The sequence below is a fragment of the Fusarium verticillioides genome, chromosome 11 (genome assembly GCF_000149555.1).
Source record: "Fusarium verticillioides 7600 chromosome 11, whole genome shotgun sequence".
NCBI lineage: Eukaryota > Fungi > Ascomycota > Sordariomycetes > Hypocreales > Nectriaceae > Fusarium > Fusarium verticillioides.
Window position 1 is genome coordinate 364,903 of NC_031685.1, and position 17,213 is coordinate 382,115.

At 47.0% G+C, this 17,213-nt stretch overlaps 7 protein-coding genes and 2 non-coding genes across 9 annotated transcripts; 4 read left to right on the forward strand and 5 right to left on the reverse strand.

The window, feature by feature from the left end:
* Nucleotides 1-36: 36 nt before the first annotated feature.
* On the reverse strand, nucleotides 37-1,134 carry FVEG_12961 (hypothetical protein). Its single transcript, XM_018902343.1, has 2 exons — nucleotides 1,032-1,134; nucleotides 37-978 (listed from the first exon to the last, which is right to left on the reverse strand). Exons 1-2 carry the CDS (start codon nucleotides 1,063-1,065, stop codon nucleotides 254-256), a joined length of 759 nt encoding a protein of 252 aa, XP_018761046.1. The 5' UTR covers nucleotides 1,066-1,134; the 3' UTR covers nucleotides 37-253.
* A 732-nt stretch (nucleotides 1,135-1,866) lies between these two features.
* Nucleotides 1,867-3,074, forward strand: FVEG_12962 (hypothetical protein). The gene is made up of 3 exons (XM_018902344.1): nucleotides 1,867-2,364; nucleotides 2,416-2,783; nucleotides 2,817-3,074. Exons 1-3 carry the CDS (start codon nucleotides 1,887-1,889, stop codon nucleotides 2,940-2,942), a joined length of 972 nt encoding a protein of 323 aa, XP_018761047.1. The 5' UTR covers nucleotides 1,867-1,886; the 3' UTR covers nucleotides 2,943-3,074.
* A 25-nt stretch (nucleotides 3,075-3,099) lies between these two features.
* FVEG_17408 lies at nucleotides 3,100-3,215 on the reverse strand. Its single transcript, XR_001989326.1, has one exon. It is a non-coding gene; the product is annotated as a 5S ribosomal RNA (ribosomal RNA).
* A 553-nt stretch (nucleotides 3,216-3,768) lies between these two features.
* On the forward strand, nucleotides 3,769-5,638 carry FVEG_12963 (hypothetical protein). Its single transcript, XM_018902345.1, has 3 exons — nucleotides 3,769-4,196; nucleotides 4,250-4,360; nucleotides 4,409-5,638. Exons 1-3 carry the CDS (start codon nucleotides 3,819-3,821, stop codon nucleotides 5,567-5,569), a joined length of 1,650 nt encoding a protein of 549 aa, XP_018761048.1. The 5' UTR covers nucleotides 3,769-3,818; the 3' UTR covers nucleotides 5,570-5,638.
* Nucleotides 5,639-7,187: 1,549 nt separating this feature from the next.
* FVEG_17409 lies at nucleotides 7,188-7,280 on the forward strand. Its single transcript has one exon. It is a non-coding gene; the product is annotated as a tRNA-Phe (tRNA).
* Nucleotides 7,281-7,521: 241 nt separating this feature from the next.
* Nucleotides 7,522-8,449, reverse strand: FVEG_12964 (hypothetical protein; the record flags this gene model as incomplete). The annotated part of the gene is made up of 3 exons (XM_018902346.1): nucleotides 7,522-7,603; nucleotides 7,652-8,181; nucleotides 8,228-8,449. The coding sequence occupies 3 exons, from the start codon at nucleotides 8,447-8,449 to the stop codon at nucleotides 7,522-7,524; spliced, it is 834 nt and encodes a 277-aa protein (XP_018761049.1).
* A 2,913-nt stretch (nucleotides 8,450-11,362) lies between these two features.
* FVEG_12965 (hypothetical protein) lies at nucleotides 11,363-12,794 on the forward strand. The gene is made up of 2 exons (XM_018902347.1): nucleotides 11,363-12,078; nucleotides 12,126-12,794. Exons 1-2 carry the CDS (start codon nucleotides 11,679-11,681, stop codon nucleotides 12,515-12,517), a joined length of 792 nt encoding a protein of 263 aa, XP_018761050.1. The 5' UTR covers nucleotides 11,363-11,678; the 3' UTR covers nucleotides 12,518-12,794.
* On the reverse strand, nucleotides 12,766-14,514 carry FVEG_12966 (hypothetical protein). The gene is made up of 8 exons (XM_018902348.1): nucleotides 14,402-14,514; nucleotides 14,300-14,352; nucleotides 14,160-14,255; nucleotides 14,077-14,118; nucleotides 13,962-14,028; nucleotides 13,576-13,916; nucleotides 13,178-13,516; nucleotides 12,766-13,129 (listed from the first exon to the last, which is right to left on the reverse strand). The coding sequence occupies exons 1-8, from the start codon at nucleotides 14,420-14,422 to the stop codon at nucleotides 13,069-13,071; spliced, it is 1,020 nt and encodes a 339-aa protein (XP_018761051.1). The 5' UTR covers nucleotides 14,423-14,514; the 3' UTR covers nucleotides 12,766-13,068.
* A 567-nt stretch (nucleotides 14,515-15,081) lies between these two features.
* FVEG_12967 (hypothetical protein) lies at nucleotides 15,082-17,185 on the reverse strand. Its single transcript, XM_018902349.1, has 3 exons — nucleotides 16,793-17,185; nucleotides 16,716-16,743; nucleotides 15,082-16,667 (listed from the first exon to the last, which is right to left on the reverse strand). Exons 1-3 carry the CDS (start codon nucleotides 17,092-17,094, stop codon nucleotides 15,141-15,143), a joined length of 1,857 nt encoding a protein of 618 aa, XP_018761052.1. The 5' UTR covers nucleotides 17,095-17,185; the 3' UTR covers nucleotides 15,082-15,140.
* Nucleotides 17,186-17,213: the final 28 nt, after the last annotated feature.

A 17,213-nucleotide genomic window follows, 5' to 3' on the forward strand; every position in this document is an offset into this window, starting at 1 on the left:
CATGGTGGATTGTGTCAGCATCAGTGGGACCTGTCTGACAGCTAACGTTAGTGAATCTTGGCTACATTCGCTTGAAAGGGACCTCCTGCCGGAGATAATCTGATTCCTAATTGTGATTTGAGAATAATGGACAACCCGATAACCCAGAGACTGATGTCACCAAGTTTCAGATGTCCAGGCGATACTGCCATATAATTCGCCATTCTTATGCATATCCTTTGCTACTTGCTTCCCGGAAACCAAATCAGTGGTGTCACCACGGGTTTACACCCTGAACTCCGATAACCTTCCCAACATCTTCATCCTTTTCACCCTTAACAACACGCGCAATTCTCTCCCCTCCCTCAGCCGGCTCCGCTGCTCCTCGCTGCTTAAGAGACTCAGCATCACTCGTAAAGTTTGTCGCACATAATCCCGGATCCGACCCAAATACCAAGAATCCTTCTTGTTTGAGTCGAATGTTATACATCGTCATGAGCATGTTCAGCCCAGCTTTACTAGTCCGGTATTCCATCGCTCCAGCGCTATGAAGTGGCGATTCAGGGTTAGATGTATGAGTGATAGACCCGGTGCTTGAAGTGACAAAGACGAGACGAGGAGGTTTATGCTCTGACTTGCGAAGAAGAGGGAGAAACGCTTCTGTGACGCTAAGCGCACCAGCGAGGTTCGTCTCCAGAACCCTGCGAAAAGCTTCACGCGTCGGAGGACTAGCCATCGAGATGATACCAGCATTATTGACCAGAATATCCAACCTCCCCCATTCAGAAGCTAGAGTCCGTGCAGCTGCATCGACGGAATTATCATCCGTGACGTCAATCTGTATGCTGGAGACTGTTCCTTTGATGTCGTCGAGGGACTGGAGTGATCGTGCTGCTATCTCCCCCTTGGCTTCATCTCGACTTCCAATGATGACATGGTATTTAACCGAGGAGAGAACTAGGTTCTTGGCGGTTTCGAAGCCGACGCCTTGATTGGCGCCTAGTTGGGTATCTCAATGGAGAGTCTGTGTGTCTTTGTGTGCGGTGACTCACCGGTAATAAGGACAAGCTGCTTGTATTTGGACATACTGAATTAGGCAAACCATGAGCGTTAGTGGCGAACTAGCAAGTTCAACGGGGCTTTGGCCGAAATATAGGATATATGTAGCAATGCTGTTGTGCCATCTCCTCATGTCGCTACTGGCGGACTTAAGGCAAGGTGTAGCTTAAAATCCGCCCACGGGCATCTTGTCGGAACGCCCGGAGATACATCAACGGAGATATCAGGTCGAGCTCATTGGCCAATTGCATCTTTCTGCTTGGGGTTCGGTTCCTGCAGGATTTATTCAGACTGGGTTTGTACCATGTTTTGGCATCCTAGGCATGAATGCTTGCTGTATTCCGAATCGAAGCCGCAATTTGGTGTACTTCATCCAGGCGATCTCTATGGGCGGTCACCTGGAAGAACTAGGGTTAACACCGGTGTTATCGTGGAAGGGAAGGTCCCGTAAAATCTTTCCAGTAACATAAGCCCTCAAGGTAGTTGAACGCTTTATGTATCAAGTGTTGATTGGCACACTCGACCACGTAACATGTCCAAGCTTCTTGTATCAATCAATTACGGGCGATATTGAATCCATGGGTCGTTTCTCCTCGTTGTATATCTTGTTGTTATGATTCATCTACCTCACAGAGCCCTGGAAGGACGTATGTAATGAAGATTGGAATTGGCCATAGCGTGAACTGCTATTTGTATCATGTTTGTTGCAGAGTGAATAAACTTGACTTCTGATTGGATATATAGCGGCCCGGCTTTCATCCGTCGAAAGGTCGAACCAACAACCAAAGCCTAGCAATGGTGCCTAACCAACATGCTCTCCCCTCTTCGTCCGATACAGATCTTCCAAGATGCAAACCTCGCCGCCCACGATCCTCGTTGACTCTCTCCCCAGGGGCCCTAGAGTCACATTCAAAGACTCTACGTTCTTCGCACGCAATGGGCCTGAAGCAACCTTTCCATCTGCTGATCAAGTCCGAGCCAAGAGTGAAGCTGGCGACCACGTCCTTGATAGGAAGAATACTGTTATCTTTGAGTCGCTTGGCTTAGTCGTCAAATTCGGCAAAGAGCCTCGCGTCACTGTTGCGGAAGGCCAGTGCCTTTGGTGGTTGTATCGATATCTTCTAAGCGTCTCTGTACCTGAGATATATGGCTGGACCGAAGATGGAGGAAAAGTCTTCTTGTATATGGAGCTGGTCAAAGGCATGACTTTGGAGAAAAGATGGGATTCCTTGAGTAGGGATGACAAAGTTGGGGTTTGCGAACAATTGCGACATATGGTCAATGAGTTACGTCGGATAAAACGCGATCCAGAGGATAGGTTTCTTGGTACGTGACAGTCCGGCTGTCATGGGAACTATCAGATTGATCTGTCAACAGGACAAATCAACCGTGGACCACTACAAGACGTGGTATTCGCCGACGGAATCCGACCAAGAGCAGGACCGTTTTCATCAGTGAAAGAATTCCATGACTGGTTTTCTTTCCTGATGAGACTACAAGCCGCTAGTGGTCCCCACTGGGAAGGTTATAAGTTTGAGGATATACCTGATCCATATCGTCAATTACTACCTGACGATCCTGGAGTTGTGTTCACTCATGCTGACCTTCACCAAAGCAACATAATGGTGTCTGAAGGCTCACCCTGCCGTGTTATCACTGTTATAGACTGGCACCAATCAGGCTGGTATCCCGATTACTGGGAGTTTTACAAGGCTGTGTATACCAACCACTGGGAGTTTTACAAGGCTGTGTATACCAACCACTGGGAGTTTTACAAGGCTGTGTATACCAACCACTGGGAGTCTGAGTGGGTGCAGGAGTACATCCCGATGTTCTTGGAGGAGCCTCAAGAAACGTTTATTGACGGTATTGATAACTATGCACGCTCATGGGGGTTTATGTAGCCTCAAGAACAGGTACTATCTGAAATTAAGATAGGTTTGAGAAGACGGGCTGTCTCGCTAACAAGATAATGGTACTGCGATGGTCGAGGGGTTCGGGGAGGATCTGAAGCGCCTGCAAAAAGAATACACTGCCCAAGTTCATTTATAAAGGGCAAAAAACATACAACAGCGGGGATTCGCTGGTCGTCACCGACCCAACTACTAATCCGCCCCTTACAGGCTTGACTATGGGAGAGCGGACGGGATCCCGTATTTTCCTGCAGGTATGGTCGTATGTGCTTGGAGGAGGGCAAAATTGAGTACAAGTGCAGATGCGGAGCAAACGTTACATCTTGTTCCAACGCCTCAACATCTCGCGAGTTCAGTTGCTTATCTCGAGTCCAGTTAAAGCGTTGGTCAGTAGTGGACCTGAAAGGTGTAGAGTGGAGTACTTTTGCAAATTCTTCTATGCCTCATGCTCTGTTTGATCTTATGGAAAGGTGGATTCAATATTCGCTCTTTACACCTATCCGAGTGCTGTTCTCCTACTGTCATACGCATTGCCTGCCAAGAAGTCCAGAATATTCAGAACCGTCCAAACTTCCCTAAAATGGTTTCACATGCAACGGCTCCCGGTTTTCCGTAGTGGCGCTATGATGCTCGCCGATGTTCTTTTATACGGCCAAACCAATGAAAACGAGATACTGCCAGGCTGAGGGGATCGCCAAGCACGCTATGCCCTGATGGTATAGCTAGGCGAAAACCTAATTGCTTGACGAGGCTGAGCGATGGATTCACTGCGGATTCCTGCGCCATGACCGTGGATCCGGCATGATCTTTATAGCCATCGAGATCCCATCCCGTTGAATATTCGCATTTCGTTCACTTTCGATCACAATGGCAGGGCAATACTACGCCGTGCCGTCAAACGGCCAGCACGACATCCATCTTGAATTCCAGAACCCCCCAACTACACCAAACCCACCACCCAGAACCTTCCAAGGTCTTCCAGCTCGTCGCCGATCGAAAGTAAAACTCTGGCTCGGCCTCATCGGAAAATGGTTCATCACAGTCATCTTCATCATAGTTGTTTACGGGATCTTGATCGCGTATGCGCTCTACGACGTGATATCAGAGAAACAGAAGAAATATTTTAATGCGCTGATTACGGGGTTTCTGATTGCTCTGGGACTGTCGACTATGAGTCAGTTGACGCATGCGGTACAGGACTTGAGATGGTGGATTTTAAGTAAGAGGCCGAGGTCTCGTCAAAAAGTGAGTTTTGGGTGGGATCTGGGAACGGGGAGTTTACTAATATGTAAGAACAGGTCAAAGCCATTTTGCATGTTCATAGTATGAGTCAGGTATTGGTCTTGGCATTCAAATCGAGTCGATGGACAATTCATGTTGGAGTTGCAACATGGGTAGCGCTGTTTCTCGTGAGTTCACACCTGTTTCGCTCGAAATCTTCTCATTAACCCACTTAGGCAACTCAAATCGGCTATGCCTCAATAGGTCTGTGCTACTCTGTTGAAAAAACCGAAGACCAGGCCCTCTCGGTTCCCGGAAACGTCTCTATCGCGAATTTGACCACTATCTCAACGTCAAGTATTGTCAACGCATCCAGTTCAACCAAGAGCGAAGAGTACGCGGCAAACAGCTACGGAATCATATCCCTGGCTTTAAACGAAGGAACTGCAGATGATATTCTTTCCCCTGGGACTTTATTCTTTGCAGATAACAAGTTTCTGTTCTGTGACGGCGGGTCTTGTGCATATGTCTTTCGCGAGACGAATACGCTTACTCTGGATAACCCGAACAAAGCTCCTGTCTCAGCTGTCACGGACAGGAAGGTCAACATTACGTCGCATTGCGACGCGTTGAAGGTCCGTCAAGGGGGCAATGGAACAGGAGAGCGGATTACCATCGATAATGGGAGGAGAGAAACCAACATCACATTGCCTAGCAAGGAGGGTTCTGGTGAGAAGATTTACATGACATCGGCCTCTCGCAACTGCGGTAGCGATTGCAGTATTGTTTCGGTGTTTGAGCCATCGTCAACAGATCCGTGGCTTTACAACTGCACCGTCAAAATGAGCCCTGTCGAAAACGCGAGGCGGCCGGAGCACGAAGTCGGCCAGAGACTGATGCGCCTAGCAACATCAGCGATAGCCTTAGGAGGTCCCGACGGTCCCAACGACACCCGCTCAAACAGCTACCCGGCTGCATCAATATTCGGCATACCACTCAACGGCTCAACGGAACAAGTAGAATATCTTTTATCACGCTTTGCAACGGGTATGCTGGCAGCTGTCATCGAATCAAACACAGATATCGTACTCGCCGGCCAGATGCCTACAATTGGACAGAAACTTAACGTTTCGCACTGGGGAATCATCACCTTGATTTTATGGATCACGGCATTTCTCCAGTTGTTGGTGGCTGTTGTGGCGACGAAGGTGTCGGAGCGGGTTGTTGTGCCAGAAGGCGACTCGCTTTCTGAGGCTAGAGTGTTGAGGGGCATGGTTGAGGAAGATGTGTTGGATGGGGAGGGTGTGGGAGGGAAGGGAAAGCGTTTGTGGATTTATAGGAATAGACATGTTGGTGATGGGTTGTATGATTTGTATATGGAGGAGGTAAGAACGTAATAGGCTGATATCGCATACCTCAGGTTAAGATTAGCCTAAGACTCAATTGACCGCTAAATTATTAATCCATGACAATGGCCACAGCGACGTGTGAATATGATCTACCGCCCAAGGCCTGCAATTGCTTCCTTGTAAGAGACATGGCCTCTATCTCTCATCCAATGCTCCAGACCTCTGTCTTTTTGTGATGCTGATGTTGATGCAGGCCAGGGGGTCGAATAAGAAATGACCGGTATTTCCACCCCCCCAACAACACCAAAAATCCACAACACTACAAGAAGGGTATTATTTTGAACAGCTCTATAGCCTGCGTCTGAAGATGCCTGGTTCTAAGCATTTAGATATACCTACTAAGAGTCAAATTCGAGGCACTATTGATTTTTTGGAAGCTTATGATATCTCGTTTAAGAAAAATGACGTTTTTAACTTTAATGGCGTTAAAGAGCGGTCTGGCTGACGTATTGTTTAAGATAATATAGACTGAACGCGTTATAATGCCCTAAATAAGTCTAATGAATGTGGAAAAAAGAGGAAAGCAATAGACAAGGCTATAGATTAAGTTGAACACCTTTTTAACTGTAAGGGATTTGAAGCCTAGCGCCTATATCCTGAAGAAATCCCTGCTACTGCTGGCATTAAAGATATATATCTATAGACCTTATCTTATGGCCTTAAATGACGCCGGATATCTAAAAGAATCGCTTAATAAGTCAAATATGTCCCTGCTGAGCTAGTAACGCGTTAGAAAGTCTTTATATAGAAGACTAGGGATGTATAACTGATGCTAGAGAACTGGGATGTTGTCTTCTTCTCTGATAAGGTCCATTTTGGCTATGATGATAAGGGAAAGGTCTATATCTATTGTCATAATAGGACGAGGGATTTCCCTGAGAATCTATAAGAAAGGAAGAAGCTGGATGATAAGGATCTTAAGAAGCTTTATGCCTGGGCCTATATTGGTGTCGGTTATAAGTCTCCCTTAGTCTTCTATGAGATACCTTTAAATAGTAACGGAAAGATAACTTAGAAAGTCTATGAAGAGGAGATATTAGAGAAATATGTCAGACCTCTTATTAAAGAAGGTCAGACGTTCATTCTAGAGGAAGATAACGATTCTAGATACGGTCTGGGATGAGATAATTGTGTATCTTGATGGAAGGAAAGACATGGCCTTCTTTATTACTTCAATGCCGCCAAATCCCCTGATTTATTGCTAATAGAGGCTTTTTAGGGCATGTTAAAAACCAAGATGAGATGTTATTCTATTTAGGATAAGAAGTTATTGAAGGAAATCGTGATATCTTGTTAGGATAAGATTCCCTAATCCTCGATTAATAAGCTTATTTACTCGATGCTATAGTGACTTAAAGATTGCGTAAAATTAAAAGGAAGACGCACAGGCTATTAGAGCTAGCTTCGGCGATTCTAAAAATATATATATTGTATAATAATTAATTTAATTTGGTGTTGTTATTTAATTGTAAAGTAATAGGGTTAGATTGGTGTTGCTACCGGACCGGTCATTTCTTATTCTACCCCGAGGGCAGGGTAGTTTCTGTGGACATCGACTTGACCTCGTGTGATGAACGTCTTGTTGAGCCCAAATTAACATGTGTCAGCGGGTTTAGCTCAGTTGGGAGAGCGTCAGACTGAAGTCAAACTTCAATCAATTGATATCTGAAGGTCATGTGTTCGATCCACATAAACCGCAACTCTGTTTTTTTATCATCTCTTTCTTTTTATCATTTTCTTTTTACTTGGAAAGTTAAACGCTGAACACTCACTCTCAATTAATCCCTCTGCACGTAACTTGCCCTCGCCGCATTGAAGTAAATACATTCCAACAGTCATGCATGCCCTTAGCTCCGTTCTCTCTCTTTCGGCCCCACCCCTAACTCCTTGGTGTCAATCCTGTTATTGACCTTTGTGACATTTCATTGAAGTCTGAGGCCTTAGTATTTGGCGCGCAGTTTCTTCCAAAGTTTATGCATGCGCTCAGCTTGTCCAGGCGTAAACCTCTTGGGACCGCACTCACTACACCTCGTTAGCCATGTTTCCAGTCTCGAGATATGAACAACTCACGGTTCAACATAGTCCATGAAGTTATCTGTAGGATCAAAACCAGGCTTATCGGGACAGCTGTTCAGATCAGGTCGAGGACACACTCCATACTCCGGAGGTCCTGCCTCATAAGGAGTATCATCAACATAATCACCTGGCTCTTCGCAACCATTCTCAAATGTATGCTCCAGACCAAGCCAGTGTCCAACCTCATGGACGGTTACGTAGTTGAACTTGGGAGGGACTTCGCCAGGGTTGTCGGGCCTCATGATGCAGCCATCGAAGAGGATATCGTCCTTGGTGGGGTTGGGAACGGGGAGCTCGCACTTTCCGCCAGGGGGCATACTTGCGATGAAGAACAGATTGAGGTCCTTGTAGGTTCCTTGCCTCAAGGCAGCTCGGAGCTCCTCTTCGGCTTCACTTCTTCCTGGGCTGATGGGGTAGGCCCAGTCGTAATTGACGGTTCGGGTTGTGTTCATCAACTTGAACGAGAAATTCCAGGGCTTGAACTTCTCGTTGAGAAGGTCTATCTGGCCTTTGACCGTGGATTGCTGCAAATAGTTAGTATGGTGGTCCCAAAATTAGCTTTGAGCTTACTTTAAGATAGTTGTCTTCCTCCTTCTTACTCGCTGCGAGGATGTGGACGTAGGTCTTGACTTCTACATTCTTATGCTGTCCTCGGATTTCGAGATGCTCATTTGCAAGGTTCTTCGAAACAGCCTTTAAGCCACTGCTAGATCCCGAAGTACCGCAGTCAAAGCCAGCTGCCGACACAGAGTTGCCCAAAAGGCCCAGAGTAAGAGCAGATTGAAGATGCATACTGAGTGATGAGGAATAGATAACGCAGAGAAGACCACAGCACAGGAGGCTTGGAACGTATCAAATCTCACTGTTTTATATACATATGGAATTTTCGTATTGCCAGCTTTCAATTATGACTTTCACATCCTTTGCAATCCTTCCTGCACTGCGCCACGTTCGCCAGTGGTGGGATTCTTGGCAGCACCCCTCACAAGGTAGGAACACGAGGTCAGACCATGTTAGCGTTGCCTTGAGATCGATTGAATAGGAAATAAGAATCTTGCTCCAGGGGGGCTGGAGATGTAAGCAGGCTGACACCTGTTCTATTGGCTGGTTTCACTGGTGAGGATCGCGGGGTTACGTGGTCTTTCGCTGTTCTGGGCAGAGAATCAGGCAAAGCGACACAGTTGTAGGATTGGAATCGTAATACTCGGACTTCAATAAGCCGTCTAACTTATGCGGTGGAGAATAGACTATTCTGGATCTACTCACAACGCGAGGTCTCTGGATCGTCTGCCTGCTGTTGACGGCCATCATCATTAAAGGCTCCGTCGATGAAGTGAGGGGCCAAATACAGAAGAGTATATTGTCAGTAACTGCTAGTAAATCGTACTGAACCTCGTATACTTTGTTGCCATGGGGCCGCCTTAGTAGTTGTAAATGAGAATTTGCTGTGTCAGCAAAGAATGCTTTCAGTCTAACACCCTTTCATAGCAGCTCACCAGGATTCTGAGCTTCTGGGTAAGAGCAGACATGCGATGCTTGACGGATGCGGATAGATGCTCCACGAGTCGGTTTATGATTTTCTGTGGCTTACACGGCTGTCTACAGTGTTTCTTGACCTGGATACCTAAGTTCAATGTTAGAGGTTAACCTTGTTGCCAGGGACAAGGTGTCCTGATACTCAGCATAAGGAGCGATGCGTTAAAGGACATTATGTAAACACAGTAGACAAATTAAGCGTGATATCTCCGCGCAAAACGTCCAATTCGCTGAACTGAAACAGTTTCTGGTTCCTGGGTTTGATATTATTGCCGTTCGCGATCTGGTCATGAACAGCATGCAAACTTGATCAAGATAAGCTTCTATGAAGCAAGCTCGTTGCCTGGCTTTGTGACTCTGGGATGTGTGCTTTTGCGTTCAGGCTTGGAGCTTATTCCATCGCAGCTATATAATGTAATCGGTAATGTGGGGGTTGGCGGTTAAGATTTGAGTTCATGTGTATCATCATATACGCCAATGACAGAGATTGCAAAGCTTTTAGACAAGCTTTCTCCTGCATGACATCCTTTGTGAAGAAGTATATTTAACCTTTCGTGAATGGCATAAAAGATGAGTCGCATCTACCTGGTTCGTGCTGTGATTTTCAGTCCTATAAATAAATTCTGATCCTCACAAGCATTCAGAACATACCGTTGCCTACTCGGACCACCATCACATTCTCACTATGGAGCCTTTGGAAACACCACTCGAGAACGAGGGCTTGTCAACATTTACGTGCTTTTCGCGTCTTCCTCCCGAGTTGCGCCAAATGATATGGGAGTACCTTATCTCTGTGCAACGATACCTGAGGATAAGAGGCCGCTGGGGCAAGCCACCCACGATTGGATCTTTCTCAATCTCCGAGGGAATGAATCTCTCCCGAGTCTGCTCTGAGAGTCGGAAAGTCCTTGCTCGTATCATCGCGTACTAGACCGCCGAAAATGGTAATGGGGCTTCCCTCAATCGACCTTTCGACACTGTTCTTCTGAGAACACTTGATGCACGCTCACTGGAGCTCCTTTCTTCCATAACGACCGATATCGATTGTATTTCTGTACCAGAGTCGCGATTTAGAGGCGGGATTCACAAGCTCCATCTCGCTCTGGAAAAGAGGGTTGCCGCCGGTGGTCGACAGATAAAAGTCATCTACACTGGGATATTCTATAAACTTCCAGACGACTGCCGGCCACCACGGAATCACCTCATGACACCACTCGCTGATTTCAAAATCACGACCGACGAAGATGCTTTACCAGGCCCGTGGCCCGGTAATAAGTTCGTTGTTATATATAACGAATCATACGGGGCAGAAAATAAGTTTCTAGACCTTGGGTGCTCTAGCTGTCTTCATGATAAAGTTGCAGCAGAGTTACGTCCGACTTGGCAGAGATTTGCATGGAAGGACAAACTCGCCATACCGGTAATAAAACCAGGCTTGATCTTGATCGGCACATCCCTACTGTGCACTGAGTTATATCGTGTTTGAAACCATGATATATTAAACGTTATAAACTTAACTAGCCTATATTCTTTTAGCTATTAAAGCCTCTAGCTATATAAATATAACTTACTTTAATAAAATTATTAATACTTAACTTATTGAATTAGTAAATAGTCCTGAAAGTTATACATAGTTGGAAAACACGATAGCACGGTATCAATGCACAGCACTCGGAATGTTGATTCTGGTGCTATATTGCCTGTCTATGTTAGATGTGATGGCTGTCGGAAGCCTCGTGTTGGGGATACCTGTTAATTTTAGAGAAACGGTGACACTTGAAGGACAATAGCTGGTCTTATGCTGCGATGCGTCTGCTCCTCTCAACCCATTGACTCATTCGACAAGCTACACTTTCTTCCAGGCTCAACTCTTAGGGTGTATTTTAAGCCTGGAACAGATCTACGATCAAAGATCAAGCCATTTGCGGCCAAGTCTCACTACAACCGGCCGAGGAGCCACATTCCAGGCCCAACAATAGCCCCCAGCACGGAATTCCGGGAACCCACGACATCACTCTTAAAATCACCAGTAAGAACCTTCCAATTCAAGCGCTGACCCGAAAATTCAGGGCCCGCTATTTGCCTCCGCCACCGCCCTGTTTCGAGACCCTTAGTGCTTATATACAATGGATACCAGAAATGAAGCATAACGACTTTTATTCCTTCGCAAAGATCTCAAACGGACCAAAATCCTGAGACAATAAATACAAATCACTCAGCCACAGAGGATCGGCCCGCTAGAAATGAACAGGACCTAAGCTCAGACATCTGCAATGCTGTCTGGCATGTTGACAAAGCCAAGTCTACAGGGGACCCCTGGAATGCTCAGCCTTGATATCCACCACTAGACCAGATCAGACATACGACATTCCTCTCAGTGCGGTCTAGACGGGAATCCTACGATCCTTCGAGGTCATGGATTCGGTATATAACAAGCACGCCAAGTCGCGATGGACTTGGGCCAGGAATATCCTTAGATCTCACCATGCATATTGCTTCCTACGTCTCCGTTGCATTCACTGTGCTTGGCCTCACGGCTGCCTCACCTAAGGGATGCGTTACTAAACGATCTCCCGAGCCGAAGTTGGAGAATGGTCATTACATTGTCGACCGCGCGACAAAATTCGCTAATAAGAAGGTTTGGACCTTTAATGGGAAGAGTCTTCCTGAGGGTCTTTACTCGAGCGATTATCAAGTTGGAAAGACCCATGTTTTTACACCGTCTGGGGTAAAAGTCCGCAATGGGTATCTTGAGTTGACCGTCCCGGGTGGACAAAAGTCTAAGCCGTACAAGGCTGCCGAGGTAGCGACTGAGATTGAGAACATCAAGTACGCTTCTGTCCGAACAACAGCTATTCTCAGCGAGCCTGCAGGTGTTTGCAACGGTACGTTTATATTGTTATCCCAGTCATAAATACACTAACGTTTTCAGGAATGTTCTTCTACCAATCCGACAGCCAAGAGACCGATATTGAGTGGCTCTCCGATCCCAAGTCCGAGTCCAACTACGACGGTATTCGTAGACTATGGTTCACGAACCAAGACAACGATGGCGACGGCGAACCATCTCACAAAGACGTCCTTCCTCCTGCGAATCCCACGAGTACCGAGCACGAGTACCGCATTGACTGGACCAAGGGTCTTGTTCAGTTTTACGTTGATGGTGTGAAGCAGTGGTCTACCAAGAAGGATGTTCCCAATGTGCCTGGACCTTGGATCTGGAATAATTGGTCTAATGGTGATAAGGGCTGGAGTTCTGGACCTCCGAAGCAGAATGCTGTGTTTAAGATTAAGAAGATTGAGATGTACTATAACACTGCTTAGAAGGTGTTTGGATAGGTGCTGGGTTTTTGATTCTGTTAATACTTGCATTTGGGTTGGTAGCCTTGGATTGGAGAAAATAACACGATAGAGTCAAGATACGTTGCTGTGGGAGAAGACCGACCGCTCCTTCATGAATATTGCTGCCCTTCTTCTCACCTCGCTGATGAGCAAGATCGATTCTTTAATGCCTTTGATATCGAAAGTTGGACCAGAGAGGCGTAGCATCTCAACGTTTGATGGATCTTAGTCCCGAGCCATGTACGAGTCGAACTCAGCCGATCACTTAAGAGATGATAGTTGAAGCGTCCAGTGGTGACCTAATTCCGACTTACTCTAGACTTCCCAAATCTCTGTGGCCGAACTAAGCTTAAAGGAGTTGCTGTCCTCGCTTGCAAGACAGAATGGATGAGGCTTCCTTCTGGGGAGAACCAATGTATCACTTGTCACGAAACCAAGGTTAAACCGCTATACCAGTCTCTCAGTAAACCAGCATAAACTTCATAAGTCATTGTATCCCTTTCTCGCATAGTCCACGTATCCAAGCAAGACCACTATTCCGCCGCCGGGCTGCTTTCCTTCGGCCTCTCAGGCTTCTGCCCATAAACACTAAACCTACACCACATTAGCATCCCTCCCACTCATCTATAACATCAAACTTACACATGACCATAAGCCTGCGTCTTAGGATTCATAAGAATCTTTCTCATCTCCGCCGCAAAAAGCTGCATCTCTTCGGGCGACCACTTAAGAATCTCACAAAGCGGTAATTTCACAAAACCATCGAGCGCCTGGCTAAACGACAATCCCACAAAAGTACCGAGCTCTTTCTTTTTCTTATCCTTTGGCCAGCGCCCAACAGGGATTCTGTGCGTTTGCGGAGTTACGGATACGAAGCCGGCGTCTTTGGCGAGGGTTGAGAGCTTGCCGTTGGAGAAGTCGAATGTGCAGCCGATTGTGTCGCCGACTTGGGTGAAGATTTTTGCCCAGCGTGTGAAGATACTGACTTTTGTTAAGTTTTGTGAAAAGAAGGGGAGGGGGGGGGGGGGGGGGGTGCGTACTGCTCGTCGTCGACTTTGATCTCGGGGTTCTGGGAAAGCATTTGAAGATCGGGCTCTATGTGCTGAAACCAACCACCTGGCTTGAGAGCCTTGAACATCTGGCCATACAACCTGTCCCAATCGGCAATAGTGCCCTGAAGATATCGAATGTGGATAAAGTCAAAAGACTCGGGTTCGAATGTCCATTCGAGTTGAGCATCATCGATCTGAAACTCAACGTTTGGAGGGACGAAGCTTGGTTGGGTTGGAGTGATATCTGTAGCGATAACGCTGGCTGATGGGTACTCGTCTGCTACGTTTATGGCCCAGATGCCAGTTCCTGTGCCGATGTCGAGGATTTTCTACGCCGTGTGAGGATGTGAGTCGTCGGCGATGAAGAGACGCACCTGAGGGTTATCGCCGATAGGGGCAAGGAAGAGTTTGTCGTCGAGCATTAATGTCAACCAATGATGGCTAAAACAGTTAGCCAACATGTCCCAAGGTTCTTGGCGGTAAACTGACATGAGATCAAGGGCTTCGAGTTGCGCCTCATCGTTGGGGGCCCTGTTCATTAGCGACGCTCACTCTCATACGAAATGTCTTACCAATGCTTTCCATATTTGGGATTGGCGTATGTCCTCCCCTGAAAGTACTTATTCTCGAAAATGCTCGATGTAATCGAGGCAGTCGACTCGGTTTCACTATCCCGTCAGCTCAGTCCCAGAATTCATCTCCATCAACGTACCTATCAGCACTAAAGTTACTCTCCGTGTCGTTCCCAACATCCAACTCAGGTTCCTACAATATTAGCACTCGTCAATCACATTATAGCAAGTCTATAACGTACAACTTCAATTTGCGCCGCCATCTTTTTGTTGTAATTTGTTTCTTGACGCGGAGAGATGAGATAAACTCACGCGTGCGGGGTCGACGGTATCTTTATATCTTTGTGGCTACATGCCATATCAGATTGCTCTGTGCCGCAGGCGCTGAAATGCATGAACGGAGGACGCTATCCAATGTTGGGAAAGTGACAGGCGGGGCTAGTTGCATTGCAGATGGGGGTCAATGGTGGTGCATGTCTCTGTTTTGTTTGTTGGAAGGGGTATTATGCAAGCAATCGTGAATAGACGAGTACTACCTACATCTGCAACACCTGCAACTTTATTCTGGAACATTTCGATATAGTCCTCTCTCTCAAAAGACGATGAGAAATGCTTCTGAAGAAGCTGTCATCTCTTGTCTCTTCACTAGCCTACGGGGCCAACTACGCTAATGCGACCACGGCTTAACAAGACTGCAAGACCCTTGTTACTGGCGTCTTCACAACAAGCTTTTTCAACCGTGGCATGCTTGGTTATTGGTCGTGGGAAATGGTTAACCTTTTGAGGCTGGGAGGGCCGTTGTAACGTGTTCAGCTGCTGGCCACTCATGCTGTCCTGATGCGATTGGAGGCACTTGACATTGCACCAGCTGCAAGTACGCCGTGAAACGTTGGAGATGGTTGCATGTACGACGATGCGACGGTGCACAATTCATATGCTTTTATTGAGTCACTTCATTAATACTAAAGCTATCATTAAGGGCTAAAAGCGCACAAAATCACTCCAGTAGTTCCAATCCAACAGATCATCGCCGACATTAAAATCCCATGCATCCAGTGCACTAACGGCCATCTCAGAATCACCCTGTCCCCGTCTTTTACGCCACAGCAATTCAATACAAGCCAGCACCGGCTCACCATCAGTCAACGCCTTCCGCCTCGTCTCCCAAGCTTCTAAAGTCAAGTTTCCAATAGCAGTGTATAGCGAATTATCAACACTATCCACAAGTTCAGGATGATCAGCATACAAACTGTCAACCAGCTTCCAAGCAAGGTTAATTCTTGGGCCTGAGGGTCGCCTGCGTAGTTCACTGATGACATAGATCCAAGCGTCGATTTGGTAGAGTGATGTTAGATGGGTAAACATCTGGGATGAGAATTTACTCTCAATGCCCACGTTGACTAGTTCCAAGAACGACAATGCTGCATTGAAGAGAATATCGCTATCCTCTTTCGTCATGCAAACATCTGCATCACCGGGTGCTGCTCTAGCCCTGGGGTGATGTAACCTAAAGCGCATTCTCGCAATAGCCAGTTTAGCCATGGCATATGTCAAATCATGAAACGGAACAGCTCTGTCAAGCTTGGAAAGATATTTCTCCGTGTAGATAGCTTCAAGCTCGTTAATCGCTTCGTCTTCGGCTTTGGTAGATCCTCCAGGTCTTCCGAAACCGGGCGCTATACAGTCAAAGACTTTGGCTGCTTTGGGAGATGAGCGTAGCCACTGTGTTACCTCGAACTTCATCAGAACGCAGAGCATTTCTGTAGGGCCGGTGTGCTGGACTGGAGGTTCGAGCATGTCTGGATGGAGGTCTGCGTCGTTGATGTTGAAGGGGAGGCGAATATCCCCAAACTCTGATCTTGCGAGTTTTATTCCTGGTGTTGAATTAGCGCGGACTCGAGAGTCGAGGCCCTTGATCTGCCACCAGAGCCTTATTCGCATTTCTTTCTCGAAGAAGGATAGTTTTGCGTCGGTGTCTGATTTGTGTAGACCCATCATCTGTCCAGCTCTTATAGCAACGGCAGTCATGGTACTAGCTAGCTCTGTTTCTGGGTTTGAAAATGTAAACAGCACCATAGCCTGAAGAGTCTCAAGATCCTTCGTCGTCATGAAATCAGCTGCCGTGAGCGCCCGTACCGTCGCGGTGCGATAGCGCGTGAGTAATGCCCCTCTATCCTCCCCCAAGGATGACTGACAAGCTTCTGAAGACAGCGAGGTAACTGAAAGAAGATAAATGGAGAACATTAGTGCTGAGAGGGGTTTTGGGGTATTTGCTATATCCCAGCTTGCTTCTAAAATGCGCTTTTGTAGACTTGGGACGTGAACGATCTTGATAAGGGGATTGACGCATTCGACAAAGGTCTGCCAGTAGAAGAAGATTTGTTTTGGTTCGGGATGACTCTCGTAGGCTTTTGATTCGGGGTCGAAAATCATGGAGTGGAATGATGGCGATGGATGGAGGAAGGGGTCATCTTTGTTTCGTAGTGTAAGCGTGGGAGGAAACTTGAGCTGCAACGATGTCAGTCGCGGCGCCGTATCATGATCCGCATGACTTACCTCATGGCTAAGTTTTGACCAAAGACATCTACAGACCTCAGCATCAGGGCATGCCATCAATGGACAAGTCGACTTACAACTCCGTCGCAGCATCCTCCAACTTCGTATCATCCTCCCTCTTCGCCTCCAACCCCGACTCCACCCAAACATTAGCATGCTGACTATAATCCACACCACTCTTCTTCATCAAATCCTCATACTTTGCCAGCCGCGCCAGCAAATCTTCATCAGCAGCTCTCTTTCGAGGCTTCGGCGGAGCAGGCGCTTCGTAGGTACATTCTGCTCTACCCTTCTGACAATTTGAGCAGGGATGTTGACGATCACACTTGACTTTTCTTCGGGCGCACATTGAACATGCATATTTTCGTAGTTCGGCCATGATGACGATGGGGAGTGTAAGGTAGAAGGGAGACAGAGAGCGTCGGTGGTTTCGGTGGCTTCGGGGGCGCGGAGGACTCGGGGATGTCGGGGCTGGGAGGGGTTTAGCGTCGGTGTTTG